Source organism: Aethina tumida, chromosome 1 (genome assembly GCF_024364675.1).
Source record: "Aethina tumida isolate Nest 87 chromosome 1, icAetTumi1.1, whole genome shotgun sequence".
In the NCBI taxonomy this organism is placed as follows: domain Eukaryota; kingdom Metazoa; phylum Arthropoda; class Insecta; order Coleoptera; family Nitidulidae; genus Aethina; species Aethina tumida.
In genome coordinates, this window is record NC_065435.1 from 38,291,243 (window position 1) to 38,312,064 (window position 20,822).

Consider the following 20,822-nt stretch of genomic DNA (forward strand, 5'->3'; position numbering starts at 1 on the left):
TATACAATACGACAATAACGACTTACGACGCCATAATTAAAAGGATTGTTTATTCAACTACCACAACCACGTACCATATAAATAAGTGCACATAACAGCACAAGTGTGCTTTAAAGAGCTTCTTTCAACAATTCGTGTTATTGGAAATACACGTAGGCAGGCAGCAGTCACAATCGGTTCATATAATAGATACCGTTGGTAAAGTAACCTCTCCGACTAAAATACAAAAACATATAAAATGTCAAGTGGTGTATCGCAAGGTAGAAATAAAAATTGGTGCGTCTCCCTTTGAGAGTCCCGATCCCCAGATATATCGTGATCATATTCCAAGCAATTTGTAAAGAAATTGATACTAATCTTTGCTACACATATTTTTACATAAAAGAGGGGTTGCGCCTATAGTTTTACAAAATGAACTATAAGGGAGTAGATGTAATCTTACACCCATAAAAATATAATACTGAGTACGGGCTTTGGGGGAATGTGATCGTTGTGTTTTTGCTCTTTTGCTCAAACTCAAACGCCTTATCAGATGGCTGCTCCTCGTCAAATTTTCTTTAAACGCAACGCCACTTTGTCATGTGAAACAGATAATAGAAATAAATTTGTTGCGTAACAACGAAACGAGGAAACGTCGAGAATTAAAATGGTCGGTCGACGTCTGCGGATAGAAATAGGAAAGGGATGGGGATAGAAAAAGACCATTTATTAAAAACCCCTTTATAAGATCCTCTTCTTTGGTCTTAAAGCTTACAAACTACAACTCCTTCTGCGGATTGCCCTAAAGTTATACTAAAACTTCTCGCCTTGTGAAAAGTTTTTGTTAACTGGCAAAGTACAGTGTTTAATTAAATTTGACTGTAAAAATAATCAGTTAGTCAACCGAAGCACTTCTTTTTAATCAAAACGGTATACATTTTAACGAGCTCACTTAAAATAAGGAGAAAATGTGAGCCAACTTTCCGGCTTTAAAATAATTTAACTTATCAAAGGAGAGACGCCTCGAAAAAAATATTAGCGCCGTGTCGCGACGCCGAAATATTAATTAATTAATTTGGTGCGTATTCCTATTGCCATCCATCTAATAAGTCTTACATGTCTGGCTTAGTCGTTGTTCATCATTCAATGTTCTATACAATGGTACAGATGGTATACATGGCAAAGTTAAATACGATTGGACCGAGTTTAAGACGTTTTAAGACGTCGTTAATTAATTTTTGTGTTATCATTGTGAGCGGTTACGTTCATGAGAAGCTTAAAACAATTCAGAGGCAGATGTTAAAAAATCCATTTGACAACAATTTGCGCAAGCAAAGTGAGCAGATTGGCTCCAGAAAGGAAAACATTTCTATTAGAACTTTTATAAAGTAAACATCATTAAGAAGATTTCAATTTCAAGTTTGCAACGTAAATTTGATAGAGGGAGAATAAAGTATAAAAGGCTTTAATAAAAAAGTTATTAACGGGACCGGGGCGCGCCGAACGCGACAATGTAATGTTATGCTCGAGGAATTCCAGGGTGTCAAAATATTTGAAGCGTAAGACTGACTTCGCCAACAACTTTCTCCAACTTATAATGTGTATATTTAGCCTCTGTTCTGCTTCAGACTAACTAACTCCATCCACTTGGCAGCCCGTGCCGGCGCTTTTGCATTCACCTTTTCCCCCTTGGCTTTTGCCTCTTGCCTCTTGCTTCTTGCTTCTTGCCTCTCGCCATTAACCAACTGAGAAAATTCGGTCCACTACACAATTTCCCTCCGCACCAGGATTATTTCGCGCAAAAATCTTATTATCGAAACAGCGGCTGGTTTGTCGGCATCGAGGCATCGATGGATTTTTAAGCCGACTGCGACCGATTAATTCTCTCAAACTACTTTTCTCCTTCCTTTTCCGTCCAACTTACCGGGCTCTTCCGCCCTCCTTCTCCATCTCTCCAATCTTATCAAGATCAATCGAAATTATCTGATTATTCCTCGCCATTTACCCAATAATTCCTAGCAATGCGTTTATAACGAGAGTGTGTCAAAAAACGTTCAACTTACTTAGTTAGTTAGTTAGTTAGTTAGTTAGTTAGTTAGTTAGTTAGTTAGTTAGTTAGGTGGTTAGTTTCTTTTTCTTAAATAAACTTTCTAATTAAGTGACGGCACGTTAAACCTACATTAGCAGCGGTGATTAATTCCGCCGTAAATACTATTTTATTTATTCGCATCAAACTAAATGAATAGACAATACTTTTTTAAAGACAATTTATCAATTTTCGTGACTTTATGTAAACTTTCCAGTCGACGTAATTAACAAATTCCCTAACAAAACCTAAATGGATAAATGTCAATTAAAACAACATCACCTGGAAGTTTGCAGGAACTTGAATAAGTAAATTTCGCGAAATAAATTCACTCGAGTTTACGAAACATATTTCATTACGTAAATACTGTCTGACACTTTTCTTATTTTAAAGTTAATAAAACTCGAACAAAAACGAAATTTTTATTTATCTGTAACTTTCTTATCGTTTTACCGTGAACACATTACGAATTTCTAAGTGAATTTCCAAGTGTAGCTAACACAATTTCGAATGATGGAAGACGACATTGCGCTGATAATAATAATAATGTCATACCTGCCAACTTTATATTTTCAAATGCATTTATTCGGTTGACGTTCCGAAATTATCGGGAAATTTAATAAAGAATGCCGGAATTTAATGGATTACAGGTTCGTTGTAAATATGGCGAATGCGCAACTTCTCCAACAATTGTTATTATAATTACTTAAAAATAAAAACGAAATTGCGAAATTTAAGTGGTATTTTGTGATCACTGTGCGCCAGATGAGTACGGGATGATGAAAAATGAATGAGAAACATATCGTGGTCCGTTGGCGAGTTTGATGTTTTTACATGAGCCGGGGGCCGATGCTGTGCACTCTTTGTGACTTAATGAAAGTTTCCTGAAAAAAGGAGCCGGATGAGATCCGTCCGTCTCTGTCCAAAGCAGCGCCATAGATTTCCCAATAGAGGATACTAAATTACAAAGGTTCATTAGTTGCGAATGTTGGCCCGCTAAATAGAACCTCGCACACGACGACACTTCAATATAATGAGGGATAATGGGCGCTCCCCTTTCTACCTTAGCAAATATTGTGAAAATTAATGTTCAAAAGTTTCCTCTTAATTGTTACGTTTTTACCCCGTGAACTTTCTAATTTTCATCGGGTATCCGCTGCAAAGAAATATTAATTTTAATTTAACGTACGCCCGGCTTAACATTTAATTTTTAATCTAATGATAACGCGAACATGATCTTCATCTTCATGAAATTTGCACTTGCACCGGCTTTGTTCCACATAATGACGCAAATATCGCATCCGAAAGCCAACAACAACTAAGTGAAACAAAGAGAAAATCAGAAACAGCGTTGCAGCATAAAAGAAAAGGGGAAAACGGACGTGATGACATGGACACGCCGTTAATGCACGGCTGAGGATCCGCCGTCAGGATTCGACAACATAACAAACACGTTCGCGGCACGGAAATTTGCTCAGGATACGGTGCCCTTCGTGTATCACCACGGCCACGTCTGTTTCGACACCCGTAAACACCGCTCTCTTTATCCAGTCACTTCTTGTTTTGGCAACGGCAAACATGCCCCGGTTCCGCACTCCCCCGTTTATTTGTCTTGCGTCTTGCCGCCGCATGCGAATGTGCAGTTTCGCTGCACCGATCCACGGTGACTGTGATCACTGTGCGTACCGTGCTTTTTACCTCGTCCGTCGCCATTTTCCCGCCCACTTTGCAATTCAACACGTAATAAATTCCCTCTTAATTAAGACACTCCTACATGTATAATACATGCACTCTATCAACTTGTGCGGACTGTTTGATCTCTATTCTCATCAAAATTGTGGGACCAAATCCACTGTATCAAAGTAAATAGCAATAGCTGTTTCTGCTCGTCTTGAATGAGTGTATTCGTTAGTGGAAGAAGGTTAAAGTTACCTCAGGCTAGCTGAAAGTTTAGGTGTGTGTGTCTCACACATCAATTTCCCACCAGAAGACAAGGACACAGCAGACATCGTGCTACGACAATTTGTAACCCCCATTAGCATTAACCATAGTTAACTGCAGAACACAACTAAATATTGCCAGAGAGCACGTCAATTGAAGGGATAGAAATAAGTTTTATTTATAGATCATACCTTAACTCCATCGAATATACAGTTTTGGCAGAAAGTAGAGCAACTTTAAATATATATATATATATATATATATATAAATTGCTAAATGCGCTCTGTATTTATAAATCTAATATAATTTAACCAATTATGAACACTCTGTATACAAACATATCGGTGAGTATTTCTTGTATTAAAAATAATTCTGTTAGTTACAAATCAAACAACTAAATATTCAGCTGGCAACTTTACACTAAATGTCATTAATCTCTACAAAATCCACAATAATTTTTAATTTTAGAGTATATATCGGTATACAGTACAATTTTCAAGATTTAATAATGTGGAAGGAAAAAATAAAACTGGAAGACCAAGAAAAACCAACAGGTTTCAGGATAAACAAACTTTATCCAAGTTCAAAAAAGATCCTTTCCTGAGTTCCAGCAAAATATAAGGTCTAATAGTCACAACTTGGAATTAATGTTTCTTCAAGAACTGTATAGGCGAGAAGGCCAGTAAGTAGTAAAAAACCATTACTATCAGAGAAGAACAGACGAGTCAGAGTTGAGTTTAGCAGTCCCCTTCTACAATGAACTTTAAATGATTGGAAACGAGCGATCTGGAGTGACGAGGTCAAGTTTAATCTGGTTAGCAGTGATGGGATTTTATATGTAAGACGACCTATACATAAAAAGTTTACCATACTCACTGTTAACTAAACACGGCGACAGGTCATAGTATGGGAGCTGCTTTTCGGGAATTGGTATAGGTCCTCTCTTTTGTATAGAGGGTATCTTGGATTGTTTTATGTATAGAGAAATATTGGGGAACAACATGGTACCGTAATCAGATAAAAATATGTCATTAAAACATTATTTTCAACAAGATAATGACCTGAAGGGAAATAATTAATGTTATGAATTGGCCATGTCAATTTCCCGATCTAAACTCCATTGAAAACTTATGGGAGATAGTGAACAACAAAATAAGACACAAAGAGCATAATTAATAATCAGCTAGATTTATTCACGGTTCTGCAAAAGTCCTGGCAAAATATGAATACAAATATTATTGACCATATTATTCATAATAATGGGAATTTTACAATATATTAGAGTAGAATTCATAGAAGAAGACTTTTTGCCAAACCAAAACCAATAATCATCAGTAAAATTAAACTTTATGTAACTATGTAATTGTTAAATTTATAAAGGGAAGTTAATTTTTAATATACATTTTTTGAACATAATAACCAGGATAAAAATTATTTGAATTTTAAAAAAGTTGTTCTACTTTCTGCCAATACTGTTTGTTTGGGGGCATGCTTGGGAAACGATTAAGGGACCATTCAAACCGCCCCAAGAATTTGGAGAAAGAGGCACGCCTTCTTGTCGAATATTAATTTTATCATTTTTTTAGAATTAAATTAGTTTTATAAATCGGATAAGGAAACACATTTTTTTTTGTAAAAAATACAAATAATATACACATTTGTTTGGAACAGGGGGTGGTTTTGAATGTATATACAAGATAGACAATACTAAAAATTATATTTATGTTAATAAAAGCATTTTTCATTGGTCTGAAGTAGACTGATTTAATTTGTATGTGAAAAAGGGATTTGTAAAAATTGTAAATTGTTGTTTGTAAATAGTAAATTTAGTTGGAGCAGGGGGTTTTTAACCTACATACAAGACAGGCAATACAAAAAATTATATTTATGTTAATAAAAGCATTTTTCATTGGTCTGAAGTAGACTGATTTATTTTGTATTTGAAAAAGGGATTTACAAAAATTGTATTGTTTGTAAATTGATATTTAATTACAAAGAAAAATAGTTTTTAATTATAAAATGCATGTTAAAATATATTTTATAAATGCAATTGAATTTTTAATAAAATTTATTTTTAAATTTAAAATAAATTTTATTTCAGTGACTTCAATAATGTATTATTTTATGTAAAAATAGAACGCGTAACTACTGTAAATTATATTAAATATTATAATATTTCGATATTTAATTTATGTACATTGTTTTAAAAATATTTCGGTTCACTAAAATTCACTAATAAAATTATAGGTAATGCAACTTTTATCTATGAACCTTCATTCGAAGCTCTTTTATTGGGTTCGCTTAATTTTTTAATTAACTTTTAAAAATTACGTAACCGGGCACGGCCGGACCCATTTTTATATTTTTATAACGATATTCTCGTATTTCGCAATTCATAAAAATGCAGGCAAAAGCCTGTTTCCCCGTTATAATAAGTATTACGGTCGTTATCGCTTCGTACGTGTCTGCGAGATACCTTAAGCAAGTTAAATATTTGCACTTGTTGTAATAAGGCCAAAAGAGTACGAGTTAAGAGTGGTAAGGAAGATAACCAATACACAGTTGTGCGAATGTTTCATTTGGGCGACAAAATATGTAACTAACTAATAAAAATATTTGACCAACATATATCAATCATCTCCTTGTCCTCTCAATCGTCGTTAAAAGTGTGTTGATCATTTTCATATAAAACAAAGAACAAAGTTACCAAATATTAACAGCAGTTTATTTCCTTATATCTAACAAATCAGTGTGTGGGATGTTGACACTTTCAACTTGAAATTTAGTCAAACAATTTTATTTGAAAGTTGGCCGGCGTGACAGAAGGAACACAGGCAGCAAAAATGTTCATACAGTTTAGTCATTGTTCGAATCACTGTGCCCGAGCCGAAAATTATTCAACACCTTGACTGCTTCGCACCTTTTACGCCGGTACTCGCTACGCTCTCCCATCCGCGCACTCCCAAAGACAATACACATTTACATAACAAAGTATTATCTGTTCCTGGCTGCTGCCAGGACGAGATACAGGACCGCGGGCGCCTTTTAGTTTGCACATTCTGATTGCCTTCATTAAAAATCGGATTCCGCATTTTCTCCGGCCAACTTTTTGATTTAATATCGTCGCGAAAGTAAATTACTTGATTTCGGGGATTTGTTAATTAATTATAATCGTGTTAGGGAGTCTGTGTGTTTGTCTTTTTGAAATTCAAACTACCTGCCGTGACTTGCTTTATTTTCTTCGTTTCTCAATCACGACTTTTATATAATATCTGTTAATTAATTGTTTGTGATATGATGTGTGTCTTATCTGTTATAAGTGGGGGCACATGTTCGAAATGAAAATCACGAACGTTTAATCGGGCACAAACACACTCAACAATTTAGATAAATTTGCTGATAAGCATTTGTGCTGAGTAACTCACGTTATATATTTTAAAATGAACAATACCATAATAATAACAATCGTTTGAAGTGTTATAATAAGACCTAGGAAACCATTATTTAATGGCTTCGTGGGAGAATTTTTAGATCACCACTTTGTTTAGGTTCTCACAATTTTTTTTCAGATTTTTTATGGGTTTTCTTTAAAACTAATCTTGCATATGTAAAATAGTCGTAAAATCGTATAAAATTTATTTTAAAATACATCCATCTTAATCTATACGTTACTTGATTTTTAATATGTGATTTCTTTTCGAACCCTTTTCAAGTGTTAGTGTATGGTCGCACAATGGGTTCGAAGTATAAGTGGTTTAATTTCTACAGATCTTTATACGTATAGAACTATTTAATAAAATATTTTTAAATTAAATTAAATTCATTAATTAAAAGATTTAATAAATTATCCCTACTTGAAATTTTATAGAATTGTAACTGTTCTTTTTATTTTTGTCTTTCACACTTAAGTAAATTAATTGATTGAAAATATAGTTTTTTCCTATGCAAACAATATATATCAAAATTGCAATTATTATTTAGATTAGGGTTTCTTATAGAAAAAACTCTTAAATTAGTTTGGCAACAATGTTGAGAAAATGAACATTTGTTTAGTACATCTGATTGGTATGATCGTTGTTGGAGACAATCTGTTTCTTAAGGAACTTAAGTCACCATCTACTTCACCCCTTTCTTAGAATCTGAGTTTATAAAAACTAGTCTAGTGTCAAGGTCGAAGTTCTTTTGTTCTCTCTTGCTTACTGTTTATCTATTCTATTCTAATCATTTGTTCGAGTATTCGCCAAATATTCGAGTTTTAATTAGTCCTCTATTATAAATTTAAGAGTAAGATGTGAGTATTGTGTGTGTGATCACATTAGTTGAAGAAGAAAACAAAGGTTAGTAATACTGAAACTAATTATTGAAATTGAAAAATTGTACAGTCTAACATCATCGATATTTTGGATAAAATAAATCCCCCTTTTAACCTGTTGTAACGAGTCTTTCAAAAATTCTTTGGTTATGTCGATTTAACATCTATTTAATCGGTAACCGGTTACAGAAGTGTGTAATTTTTTGATACAGCCCAACAGATAGAAAGAAGTACTTCATCGATTTGAAAAACTAACGCAGTTAATATTAAGTTATTGGCGGCATGAATCGCCATTATCGGTCTCCGCGATTGCAAGTGCGCCTTTTAAAGCATACGAATGACCAAATTACCGAGTTCATCTTTGTTTTAAGATAAATTTGAATTTTCTCCATTGCGGATTATCTGAGCAATATAGCTTAGTGCGGGGGGGCCATTAAATGACTGGAGATGCACCGATCCTCCGCGAAGTTCGCGCCTTCCACTGCTATTTTGTCTTATCGACTACATAAAATTTACTGCCCTGATTTTATGTTACGAGAATGTATCTCATTATTTATGGATCCAATACATATAAATGAAAATAATGAAAATGCGATAACCCACCGTACAGGAATGTACGTCGTTAACGTTATTTCATTCGGGTTACTTTATAAAAGTAATAAACGAGTCGATACAAAGTCACGTTTAAATTACTAGTAGGTATGGTAGGGTAGGATAGGGTGTCTGGTGCGTGTGGTGTCCGTTTGCCGGTTAGCGGACCTGTCATAAGGTAACTGAATTTAAGATTTGACCGTAATAGAATCGCGATGCGAAACTGATATAATTGTCGTATACAATGGCTAAGATTGTGATCTTCGCCGTACGCAAACGGCGAACAATGCCCTTGATAATAATAGAACAACTAAACAGATACGGTCGGGGCTCGTATTGCCCTTCCAGTGTCCCACCGCTGATATATTACAGTTATTGCATATAATATTATCTAAATGGGATGCAGGATACCATCTTGCCCGGCTGCACTATCGTTTCTATTACGTTATATACAATATTACCAATTACGACAGTTAACAATAACTGGAATTGTTGCGCGATATTAATTTGCCGGCAGAATTCCTCTATGGACCGTTTTGTTTTCGTTTTGCGACCGCGTATTGCCCATTGCCTGGCCCCTAATTTACAACGCCCATCAAACTTTACGCTAGATTTAATTAGGTGTACATCGGAAATATGCCACGTGGTTCGATGTTTTGCACGTTTATTGCACATTTGCATGCACTAACCATACCAATACCATTGGATCAGGTGTTTCGAAAATGTAACGATCATCCCAACTCGGTAAACAACCACTTATTTCGTGCAACGCAAATTATTTTTTTAATGTTTTCCTTTAAATCTATCCTACATTAATTATAATTAATTACTAAGTAGTAGGTGCGGTCATCTGGTCCCGGTTCAAACATCATTTGATTGTTGCCCAATTCGAGATTGGAAAGGGTTTCGTATAAGTTCGGCCTTCTTGGTCCGTTGTACAAGTTGATCGAGTCGTCCGGAGGTAGGGGATCGAAAGACATGAACGACGTGGTCGTGTCGATCGCCACGGTGACCTCTTCGATTTCCGACAAGTAGATGTGTCGCAGTATGTTACGTGGCAAGGGGATCCTGTAACTTGCCAGGAGGCTGTTCTCCTCCATTAACATTTTGAAGCTCAACTTCTCGGTCAGAGGTAGTATCACAACGACGTTACTTTCCATCCAGTTCAATACGGTCCTGTTTTTCCAGATGTGATAGTTACGTCTGGCGAATAAATTAATGATCGTGTTCAACGAATCGGGCTGCCAGTTTCTACGATCTACGAAGAACGGGTGTTTGGACACCATGTCAATTTTGGCGTAACTAAACTCCAGCAATAGAACTAGTACTCCGGGGAACGTTATTATGGCCTTTTGCAGAAGTTGGTCAGCTTTGGTTTTGTCGCCGTTGAGGAAATGCGCCAACGCCAACGAGTATAACATGTTGGGAAGCTCCAGTTCGTTCTTGAATTTCCATTTGTCTAAAAATTCAATTAGCCATTTATACTCCCCGGCGCACAGGGCGTAATAATCGATCATTAATATTATTGCCAAGGGATCATCGTCTGGGTCCAAAGAGAGTAGGAATTTACTCAATTCTAAGGACGTTCTGTAACAGGCTTTATTACCAATAAAAATCACATGCTTAAACGATGCCACATAAAATGCTCTATTTACTTGTCGTCTGTAATCCAATCGACAATTTCCACGATCAATAGTGAAACCAGGATGAAACGCATTTTCCAAACAATACAACGCTTTCTCAACCAGTTCAGCTGCAACGATGAAATTGTCTTGTTGCTTGTATGCGTCAGATAATTGTAACAGGCAATCGATGTGATACGGATGACGATAAATTATATTCTGGATCATAGACGGCGAGAAACTTTCCACAGCGGCCAAAAATTCATTCTGGACCTTTTTGTAATCGCGATCGTGCTCAAAGGTAAAATACTTCAATCCATTAACGTTCTCAAGCAACACCATTGAGATCCCAGGTGTCTCAATTTTGCCCCAACGTTCTTGAAAGTTAAAGATATTTTTGTGTGAGCGACTCGACGTGTGGCTCACTCTTTTCCGATTAGGATCGTTGCACTTTTGCAAAGCGTCCGACCCAAAAAGACGATGGACTTCGTTATTTACATTCAAATGCTTGTATTGAACAACCAATATGTTCTTCCAGATGCCGGAGGTGTCATGTCTGATGTAAGCAGAATGAGAAGGCTTAGGGACGTTGTTCTCACCCAACAACTTGTTCACTTCTCGCACCGCTTTTTCTACTTCATCCTCGTTCGAGACGATTTCAATGGTTTTTGCGTTGACATTATTACTTTTATTCTTCTTTCTTCGCACGCATTTCGCCGATCCGTTCACCAATTCGTGGTCGGCCACTTTGCCAGCTTGGACGATGTTATCGTCGCCATTCTCCCTACTAGATTGTTGCTTGGATAAACGATATGGACACATTATTAATTCATTAGTGCTGACAGTTTTTAGAAGAATGTCAGTAATTAATTGATGGAAATATTTGAACGTCAAATACCATAATTAATGTTAATAATTATTTTATTGGAAAATATTGTTTAAACAAATGGTGGTTAAAACAATCATAGAACAAAGATATGGAAGGATACGTCACTCAATTGATCATTTGACGTCGAAAATAACAATATATCTTTGTTGGTGTGATTGAGAGAAAGAGAGAGAGAGAGAGAATGATTGAGGAAAAGCAAAGTTGGGTGGTGGAATGGCTTTATCACTCGTGCACACTTGTCCTGGAGAATGGAGTTTAAAATTTACAAATTAGAAAAATTTACAACGACGAAACCTTCATCCATCGTGCTGATAATCTAATCTCGTCAGTCGAGTTGTAACGGATCTGGGAGTTAATAATTCCGGGGCTTAATACTCGGTGAATATTTTAACGGGAGGCCGGAAAGTATTTTTTTGGCACCTAAGTACATTAAAAGCGGCGAAGTGACAACATAACTTACTGCGGCACTAAGAAGCGGAGGAGTAGGCGAGTAGGCGAATGGGCGAATGGGCGAACGGGCGAATAGGCTGGTGCGTGGAGGGTCTGGGCAGGTCATGTTGTTATAAGAGATACTGCCGAGGCCTCCATTGTTAAAACGTAGTCATTTGTCACCGGAGTAACGGCGCCAACTACGAGTTTCCTTTCACGTCATCCGCGATATCTCGAGCGGCGTAGGCCATTGTGCGATCGCGGCCTCCTTTCCTTCGTCGGCCGCAGTTCCCGGTTCGCAGTTCGCAGCCTGTGCGCCTCTCCCAGGAAGTTCTTAATCTGAATACGTTCACCGATGACTGCGGAGTCGTCGTCTTCGTGTTCGTCGTCGACGTCGCCGTCGTCCTCGGCATTGCCCCACTGCATATTGATGCGCCGCCACAAAGGAGCACTACACACATTTAATGCTAATGATTTATTGTCGAGCACATAATCATATCTTCTGAAGGCGACGCTCATTTCGAACGCATTCACACGATTCACGCGACTCCTCACTTGCCTGCTTCCACTTCCACTTATTTGTTCTCTCCCAGCTAATCCTCCTTTCAATCCGTTTCTCTACTGGGGGGCGATACAAAGGTCCCTCGCCTTGTTCCATCGTCAGATGACATTTTAAATTCAAACTCCAATTCTCACTATTAACACTATTAACACTGACACTTACTTACATGCGATATATTTTGTTATAATTCTTCCACGCAATAAATATCCGACCGCTTATCCTTTTTGCCACCGTCCCGCCATACAGTACATCCGGGCTAAAATATATAGATTGCATACAATAAACAGTATTTCCAGCCCTAATATAATTTTATTTGTGCCGGTTGCTGAATAAATAATTTCAATTCCGAGGTGAAATACGTTGACACTTTACGGGTAATTTCTAAAGTAGACCCAGTAAATCCTAATACGTTTTTTTTTTCTTCTTCCTTCGTCGTCTTCGGCCGGAATTTTTTAGTACGTCACAGATATGATATATAGACATAATTTCGTTATATTCTGCCGCCGTCGTCGCGGTTGTTTCCATCAGGACTGTCAACATGTTGAGAATGCACGACAGGAAGGTTCGGTGTGGGCGCGGGGATGCCGGGCACAAATCTGGCTTTGAGAGTATGTAATTGAATTCTTAGGTTGATGTATGTCCTAGATGTTTTCTACGTTTGTCGAAACATTGACGGGGATTGTCTGTTTTTGTTCACGTGCTAATTTAGCTGATTTCATTTGGAGAATGAATATTTAAACAATATGACAATATGACAATATGACAATATGACAATATGACAATATGACAATATCAACAGATACGATTACAGTTGATTAGTTGGAAAGGGAAACCTACCGTGTGGAGTGAACATCAAATAGTGGCAGTTTGTGAATGTCGCCGGTAAATATGCAAGCGTTGATTATTATGCAAAATCGGTAATTCGGGAATAGGTACGCAAAAGTGGTTTGAATGCGGTAATTGGCGATTGAAATTGGAAGATCTACTGACAGAATACGTGTACAAACATGTGTACACGTTTCTAACACGTCGCGTGACAATGCAAACACGGGGAAATATCTACCTCGTGGCTTAACACCCGCGTCATTAGTATTGAATATATTCGTCTGGCTATAAAAAAGCGAACAACCCGGAAGGCATAAATTGAACAAAAGCCTTATTCCGCCATTGAAAACCGCCATTGCGAGATTGATTAAGCTACAAAGTTCGATTTAAGAGCACATACGAAAATAATAAAAGCGACAAAAGCGTGTGAATTCTGACAGGAACATATATTTTATCGTCGACGTTCGTCGGCTTTTATTCCGATTTTTATTCGATTGAACAGTAAAAAAAAGAGACCGAATCAAAACTGTGCAGGGGGTGGAATATCGGGGACTTGCAAAATTGGGTAGATGGATGGATAGATGGACTGTGCAAGCCGGGGTCCCATTTGGCGGCCAATGCGTGACGTCGACCCGAATTTTGTGCAGTCGCCGAGACTGAAACTCCCAACTAGGAAAAATGATGTTCATGTATAAAAACTGAAAAATCCAATACTGATTGTATTGCACAATTTCTATCTTCTATCGTGTCCATTTTATAAAACCGCTGAAATAATTCGATCATTTCCGACATCATTATTTTTCAATTCACCCTCATTTTACAAACGCACAAATGGTGTGGCCTCTCTGACTATTTGCTGTTCGATGTTAATAAGCAATAATCCATAATAATAATGCCATAAAGGAGTTGTGTGAAATACAGTTATTTAATATTTCCCGTATGGTTTTCTTAAAATTGGCCTTGGATATTTTATAATACAGTTTAATTACTTTAAACACATATACATATTAGTCTGCTTTGGTTGGCCAAAGAAATTCTAGATCCAAATTATAACAAAAAATTAGGAAAATTACATACCTGATGAGGATTCACAACACCTAGAAAATAAAATATTTTAAAATTATTTAAAAAATTATAAAAAGCAATATTAAAATGATTGCTTATTAGAATTAGTTCAATTAAACATTAAAAATATGAGCTGTACTTCTTGAATTGGATTCCATTATCCATTTTTTATTTTTCCTTGGACAAAATTACAGCAACTTTTTACTTAATAGTATGTTAATGATTCAGTTCGATTCAGTCAATTATGTACCAGAAGTCTTTTGTTTATTATAATTAGTTAATGATGGCTCGAATTGCTAAAATATTTAACATTTTATAAAATTTCTATAATGACCACCATTTATGAAACTACAAATAAACTAGGTGTATAAAATACAGAAATATCAGTAATAATCAATAAATAAAAATTAAAAGAAAAAAAAAATCACACAAATCACAATAAAATATGTACAAAATCGTGGAATCAAATCCACTGTATACAAACATATCGGTGAATATTTCTAGTATTAAAAACAATTGTGTTAGTTACAAATCAGAAAACTATATATTCAGCTGGTAACTTTTTACTAAATGTCATTAATCTCTACAAAATCCACAATAATTTTTAACTTTATAATATATACCAGTATATAGAACAATTTTCAAGATTTGGTAATGTGGAAAAAAAAAAAATAAAACTAGAATATTAATTTTGATGTTTACAATTACAATTTTGATTATGTAAATATTCATTAAATATTTAATAAAAGTTCTATAAATGTCAATTTTATATTATATAAATTAATATCAAAATCGATTGAAATATCATTATATCTTTTATATTAATCATTTTATATTGCATAAAGTAATTTAAACAAAGTATTAAAAATGTATACAAACATATCGGTGAATATTTCATGTATTAATAATAATTCTGTTAGCTACAAATCAAAAAACTAAATATTCGGCTGGTACAAAGTGGAGCAACAACAAGTTTATACATTTGGTTAGAGCAGAGGGTTTTTAACGTACATACAAGACAGACAATACAAAAAATTATATTTATGTTAATAAAAGCATTTTTCATTTTTTTAACATAATAACTAGGACAAAAATTATTTGAATTTTAAAAAAGTTTCTCTACTTTCTGCCATTACTGTACGTTTTGTAGGATTTATATTATTTTATTGAATAAATCATCTTCAAAGGGAAGAAACACGGCACTCCTGAAAAACAATAATAATAATAATTAACATGAAAGGTCAAGGTCTTAATATTGTTGATAATAGTATTGTACAATAAGAAAACGTCCTAATATAAAACCAATTTTTTTATAGACAAGCAAATTGAAAGAACCAGTAAACGAAATAAAAATGAGTCATACAATAACAGGGTGTCTAGTAGATCAGAAACAATATGAAGAGTAATAGAGTCATTTTAAATAAAGTACAAAATATGTTGATTGTTTGATTTAATTAATTAATTAATTAATTAATTGTAGGTAAGGGAAAGATGATCTTCAAAAGTAAAAATTATAAATAGCGAAAGTCGTATTAAGTCCTTTTTGGAAAAGAGTCAGGTACGATAAAAATTCTCACCGAGATCCTTCTAAAATATTTGCATAGTTTCGTTGTACAACAGTGACCTCATTATGAACAGCACGGCCATAATTTATGTGCGAATAAATAGTTTTACACGTGACCGGCAATTCGTGGGGGTGAACCTAGTCCAGTTTGCGGTACGGTCAAGTTTTATTGACCGCGAGACCCCGAAACGTTTTCGATAACTCAATTGAGTTATCCCCCCGTGAGAGGGACGACTATTGGGGACGGGCGCGCCGTCCAAAATACCACCAATTAGTCTGATTTTGACAGTTATGTTGGCAGAATAGCTAAGTCGGCCCGATCGCACTTCCGTTTCGCGGCGATCGTCTGCATACGACACGAGACCTCGAAACCGTTCCCAACTTCGAGGAACACAATTAACAATTGTATTGGCCGTGTTTGTTGCGAGTACAGGGCACTAATGCCACCTGACAAGCTTATCGACGGCGCCGCGCCTCTGGCATTACGGCACCCATAATTTCCACATCCAGATCCCTCGGATTTACACTCAATTCATGACCGGTTGTCACAGCGTATCAGACCGAACGTAGTCATATTTATTGCATCAATCCGAACGTCCCGATAATCAACGTTACGTCGTAACTTCTCAACTAGCTAACAACTATCTGAGTGTTGCCTCTTACGACTACGCAGATTATCTTTTTGCTATGAAAACAAAACTTGTGTGTGTGTGTGTGTGTGTGTGTGTAGGCAAGGGGGTGAGGACGCAAAACGCGAAATTCAATCAGTGACATGATTGTTTGGTGTCTAGTTGCCGCTCACTATTTGCTAATGTCTAATCCAAAACACGTGCGAAATAGGGCTTTTGATGGTGGTTAACTTACCATGCAAACACCGTAGGAACAGCCAGCATCTCGCTACGTACCATTTGAATATATTAATTAAGGGGTGGTGCAAAATCATGCTTTAATTCTCTTACATATGCATGGACGTATCATGCATATTTATGGATTTGCGTATGTTTCGCTTTAATAATCGTTGCCGTAACTAAGATATCGGGCTCTTACTCTTTTATTTGGCAGACAATTAAATGGTGGCTTTGTTGGATTACTCGTAAAATATTTAAAGTTCTGTTTTGATCGATATAAAATAGATTGGATTTTTATTACGCTTTACAAATGGCACCTTGGCCGTTTATTTTTCTGAGAATTTTAGTGGATGTAATAATTCCTCGACAATTTCGTTTAATGCTTTCCGTTATTGTATTGTTTGCTTTAAAGCCCTCTCGATCTATTTATGGATAGGTCTTATATCCGAAACGGGAAAATGTAAAATTGCAACGATATAATCAATTTTATCGCTGCATTTTTATAACTCTACATATTTGGATTGAAATTATCTCCTTAATCACCCAGTTGATGAGCGAATTGTGAATGATGTTATGTCAATTATGCCCATCAATACTATATTGACAATTCTTTACGTCTAGCAGATACGTGTTATCTACTGTTTGCTAACATTAAATAATATTATCAGTTCCGAACACCTTATATCTCTGTAACACCACACATTAATACACCAGTTATCCGGTATGATTCAGTAATGATGAATATGATGGAAATAAAAAGTTTAGCCGAGTTAATGACTGAGTATTTAGGGAAGCACACATCTATTAAATGCTACACAATCGAACAATTCAATTGCAGAAGCGGGGGCAGTGAAATAGTGAAACTCATCATCCACGTTACCAACAACATAACTAAATGCGAACAAACAATACATACAGTTGCCAAGTTCCCTCCCAAAAATGAGTCCACCAGAAAGATTTTTAACACCGAAGTCACATTTAAAAATGAAATCGAGTTCTACAGAACAGTTATACCAAAACTTAGGCGGTTTTTTGAAGAACACGGACTTGAACCGCCAAATTTTTTTCCCGACTTTGTTGCTGGACGAGTGAGTTTCAATGGTGAAAATGTGGACGACGATGCCGTTTTAATACTAGAGGATTTAAATAAACAGGATTATTACGTTAATAACTGCGAAGACGGTTTTGATTTGATTCAAACTAAATCGATATTAGAAAATTTGTCTCAACTACATGCAGTTGGAATTGCTATGAGGGAACAAAAACCTGAAGAATTTGAACATTTCATTCGACCATATTTAAATGGAATTACTTTTGGGAGCAATATGGAAGAAGGAAATCTATTAAAAAGTGAAGTCAAGTTATACTTGTCATTGTTAAATGAAAATAATGACCTAAAAAATTGGTCAAGTGAATTGTGTGAACATCTCCAAGTAAATAACATGCGTCGTATCAAAGAAGATGAGTCTTATACAATTGTACACGGAGATTTATGGATGAACAACATAATGCTTAAATCAGGAAATAAAAAAGTGATTGGAATTAAAATTGTTGATTATCAAGTTTGTCAATTTCAATCTCCCCTTGACGATTTGATCTTTTTCCTAATGATGAGTGTACAAAACGAAATACTCAACAACCACTTCGATGATTTGTTACAATTTTATTACAAGAATTTTACCAGAACGTTACAAAAGTTAAAATGTACAACAAATTTTTCTATAGGATGGTTTGAACACGAATTAAAGAACGTCAGCAAAAGACAATTTTTTCATAGTGTTCTAATGTTGCGTCCTATTTTTATGCCGAAAGGCAAAGGTAGGGAACCAACGGTAAAATTGAGGCAGAAATTTTACTGCATAATGCAGAATTACATAAAAAAAGACTGGTTAAAGTAATCTAGTAATAAATTTCTTTAAAATATTTAAAAATACAATATTTTAAAACTAATTGTTTTTGATTTTTCTACTTCTTTAAGGATTTCCCATACGTCCTTTAGGTCCTTCGTTCTTGACTTATTCATAAATACCCATATAATAGTTAATATATGATATATAATTCTGTTTTTCAGGGAACCAGCGGTAAAATTCAGCCATAAATTTTATTGCATAAAGCAAAATTACATAAGAAAAGACTGGTTAAGGTAATGCAAACACATACCACTAGAACCACATTTCAACAAAAATAAATTTCTTTAAAATATTTAAAAATACAATATTTTAAAACTAATTGTTTTTAATTTTTCTACTTCTTCAAGGATTTCCCATCTGTCCTTTAGGTCCTTCGTTCTTGACTTATCCATAAATACCATAATGACTAAAAAATGATACATAATTCTGTTTTATTTATAAAAAGTCATATTAAAGTTTATTCAGTCTAGTAATAAAATTAATGGAAGCAAATTAACTGTAGTTTGATGTAGACAAATTTCAACTTCACAAACAACATTTTTACTATTCATTCATTACTATGATTAAAATGGCAAAAGGTTCTATTATTATCATCAAAATTCTCTTGTTTATTAATGTTCAAAGTTCCACGTTTGATCCTTAAAAGATTACTTGTTTTATGTTATATGATTTTAGATATTTAATTAACTAATTAATTACTATAAAATATTAATCTTAATGTCACTATCATTTTTGTTTTCTATAAAAACATAATATAAACTTACTACGTGATAAAAAATTGAAAAAACTACGTTATCTAACTTCGTATATAAACGAGTGTTGCACAAACTATCACAATTAGTCAGAGCAAAACGATCGATGAACATGTACGAGATAGTCAATTTAGAAAGTCTAATTGAAGAGTATCTCGGCCCGGACCGGGAATTCTTAGAATATGTATCAACAAACTTAAACGAACCGGGTGAAAACTACGGCAGCCTGATGCTAAAAGTGGAAATCAAAGTAAGGAACAAAACCACCAACGAAGAGGAAACGATATCTGCCGTTGCCAAGACCCCACCAACCGATGAAATTATACAACAAATATTCAACACTAAAGTGACGTTCAAAAACGAAATCGCCTTCTATAAAACGGTGATTCCAACCCTCCAAAACTTAAGAAAAGTGCACAACATCGAACCGGCAACATATTTCCCAGAATTCGTGGGTGCCCGTTTAAATTTAAACGGCACCGAACAAGTGGATTCGGACGCGGTGCTGCTGTTGGAGAACCTGACCATCAAAGGATTCACCAGCCTCAGCAGACACGAAGGATACTCTTTGCAGGCGGCCAAATTGGTTTTGAAAGATTTGGCCGATTTTCACGGGAACGCCATCGCTCTTCGTTCACAAAAACCGCAGGAGTTTAAAAATAAAATAGAGCCGTATTTGGATGGCGTGTTTTTCGAAGGTCAACACTCCGATGAAAATTTAATAAACCAAACTCTGGAACAAGCCGTCGTATTGATGAAAGAAAAAGGTTTGGTCCATCTTATACCTAAAGTTACCGAAATATTGAGTAGTAAAGTTTTACGTACTGTAAGGGGGCCGTTCACCACAATTAGTCACACCGATTTGTGGATTAATAACACCATGTTAAGACAACATGATGGTGTACCAGTTGAGATAAAATTAGTCGACTTTCAAGTGTGCAGGTATCAAACTCCAGCCGACGATCTTTTGTTTTTCCTATTTACTAGTGTACAAGATGATGTTTTGGATAAAAATTTGGATATTTTGATTCGGTATTACTATGACCAATTACTTGTGACTTTAAAAAAATTCAATTGTGAACTAGATGTATTCAGTTGGGAAGCTTTTGAGGAAGAACTGTTATACAGTAAGGACTTGCAGTTCTGGCATTGCGCTTGGATGTATTATCCGATATTTATGGATAAAGGAGCGACACTAGAATTAGAAGAACACAAATTTGAAATGAGTGCAAGACACAAGGAGAAGCTTTATTTTTTAATAAAACAATTTGAGAAGAAAGGCTGGCTAATATAATAATAAAAAATATGTAAATACTAGATACTACTTACGTTAACTGTATAATAAACAATGCTAAATACATGTTTAATTAAAAAATAATGTTTGATTTTTATATCTTATCTCTAAAAGTGTGTCCCTTCATTCTGTTACGTGATTTTCCATTAAATG

The 20,822-nt window shown here is 35.3% G+C and overlaps 3 protein-coding genes across 3 annotated transcripts; 2 read left to right on the forward strand and 1 right to left on the reverse strand.

Moving 5' to 3' along the window:
• Window positions 1-9,721: 9,721 nt before the first annotated feature.
• LOC109600125 (transcription factor 25-like) lies at window positions 9,722-11,353 on the reverse strand. The gene has a single exon (XM_049967021.1). It carries the CDS (start codon window positions 11,351-11,353, stop codon window positions 9,722-9,724), a length of 1,632 nt encoding a protein of 543 aa, XP_049822978.1.
• Window positions 11,354-17,482: 6,129 nt separating this feature from the next.
• LOC126265934 (uncharacterized) lies at window positions 17,483-18,830 on the forward strand. Its single transcript, XM_049968859.1, has one exon. The coding sequence runs from the start codon at window positions 17,487-17,489 to the stop codon at window positions 18,609-18,611; it is 1,125 nt and encodes a 374-aa protein (XP_049824816.1). The 5' UTR covers window positions 17,483-17,486; the 3' UTR covers window positions 18,612-18,830.
• A 450-nt stretch (window positions 18,831-19,280) lies between these two features.
• Window positions 19,281-20,696, forward strand: LOC109600126 (uncharacterized). Its single transcript, XM_020016212.2, has one exon. The coding sequence runs from the start codon at window positions 19,482-19,484 to the stop codon at window positions 20,667-20,669; it is 1,188 nt and encodes a 395-aa protein (XP_019871771.2). The 5' UTR covers window positions 19,281-19,481; the 3' UTR covers window positions 20,670-20,696.
• The last annotated feature ends 126 nt before the right edge of the window (window positions 20,697-20,822 follow it).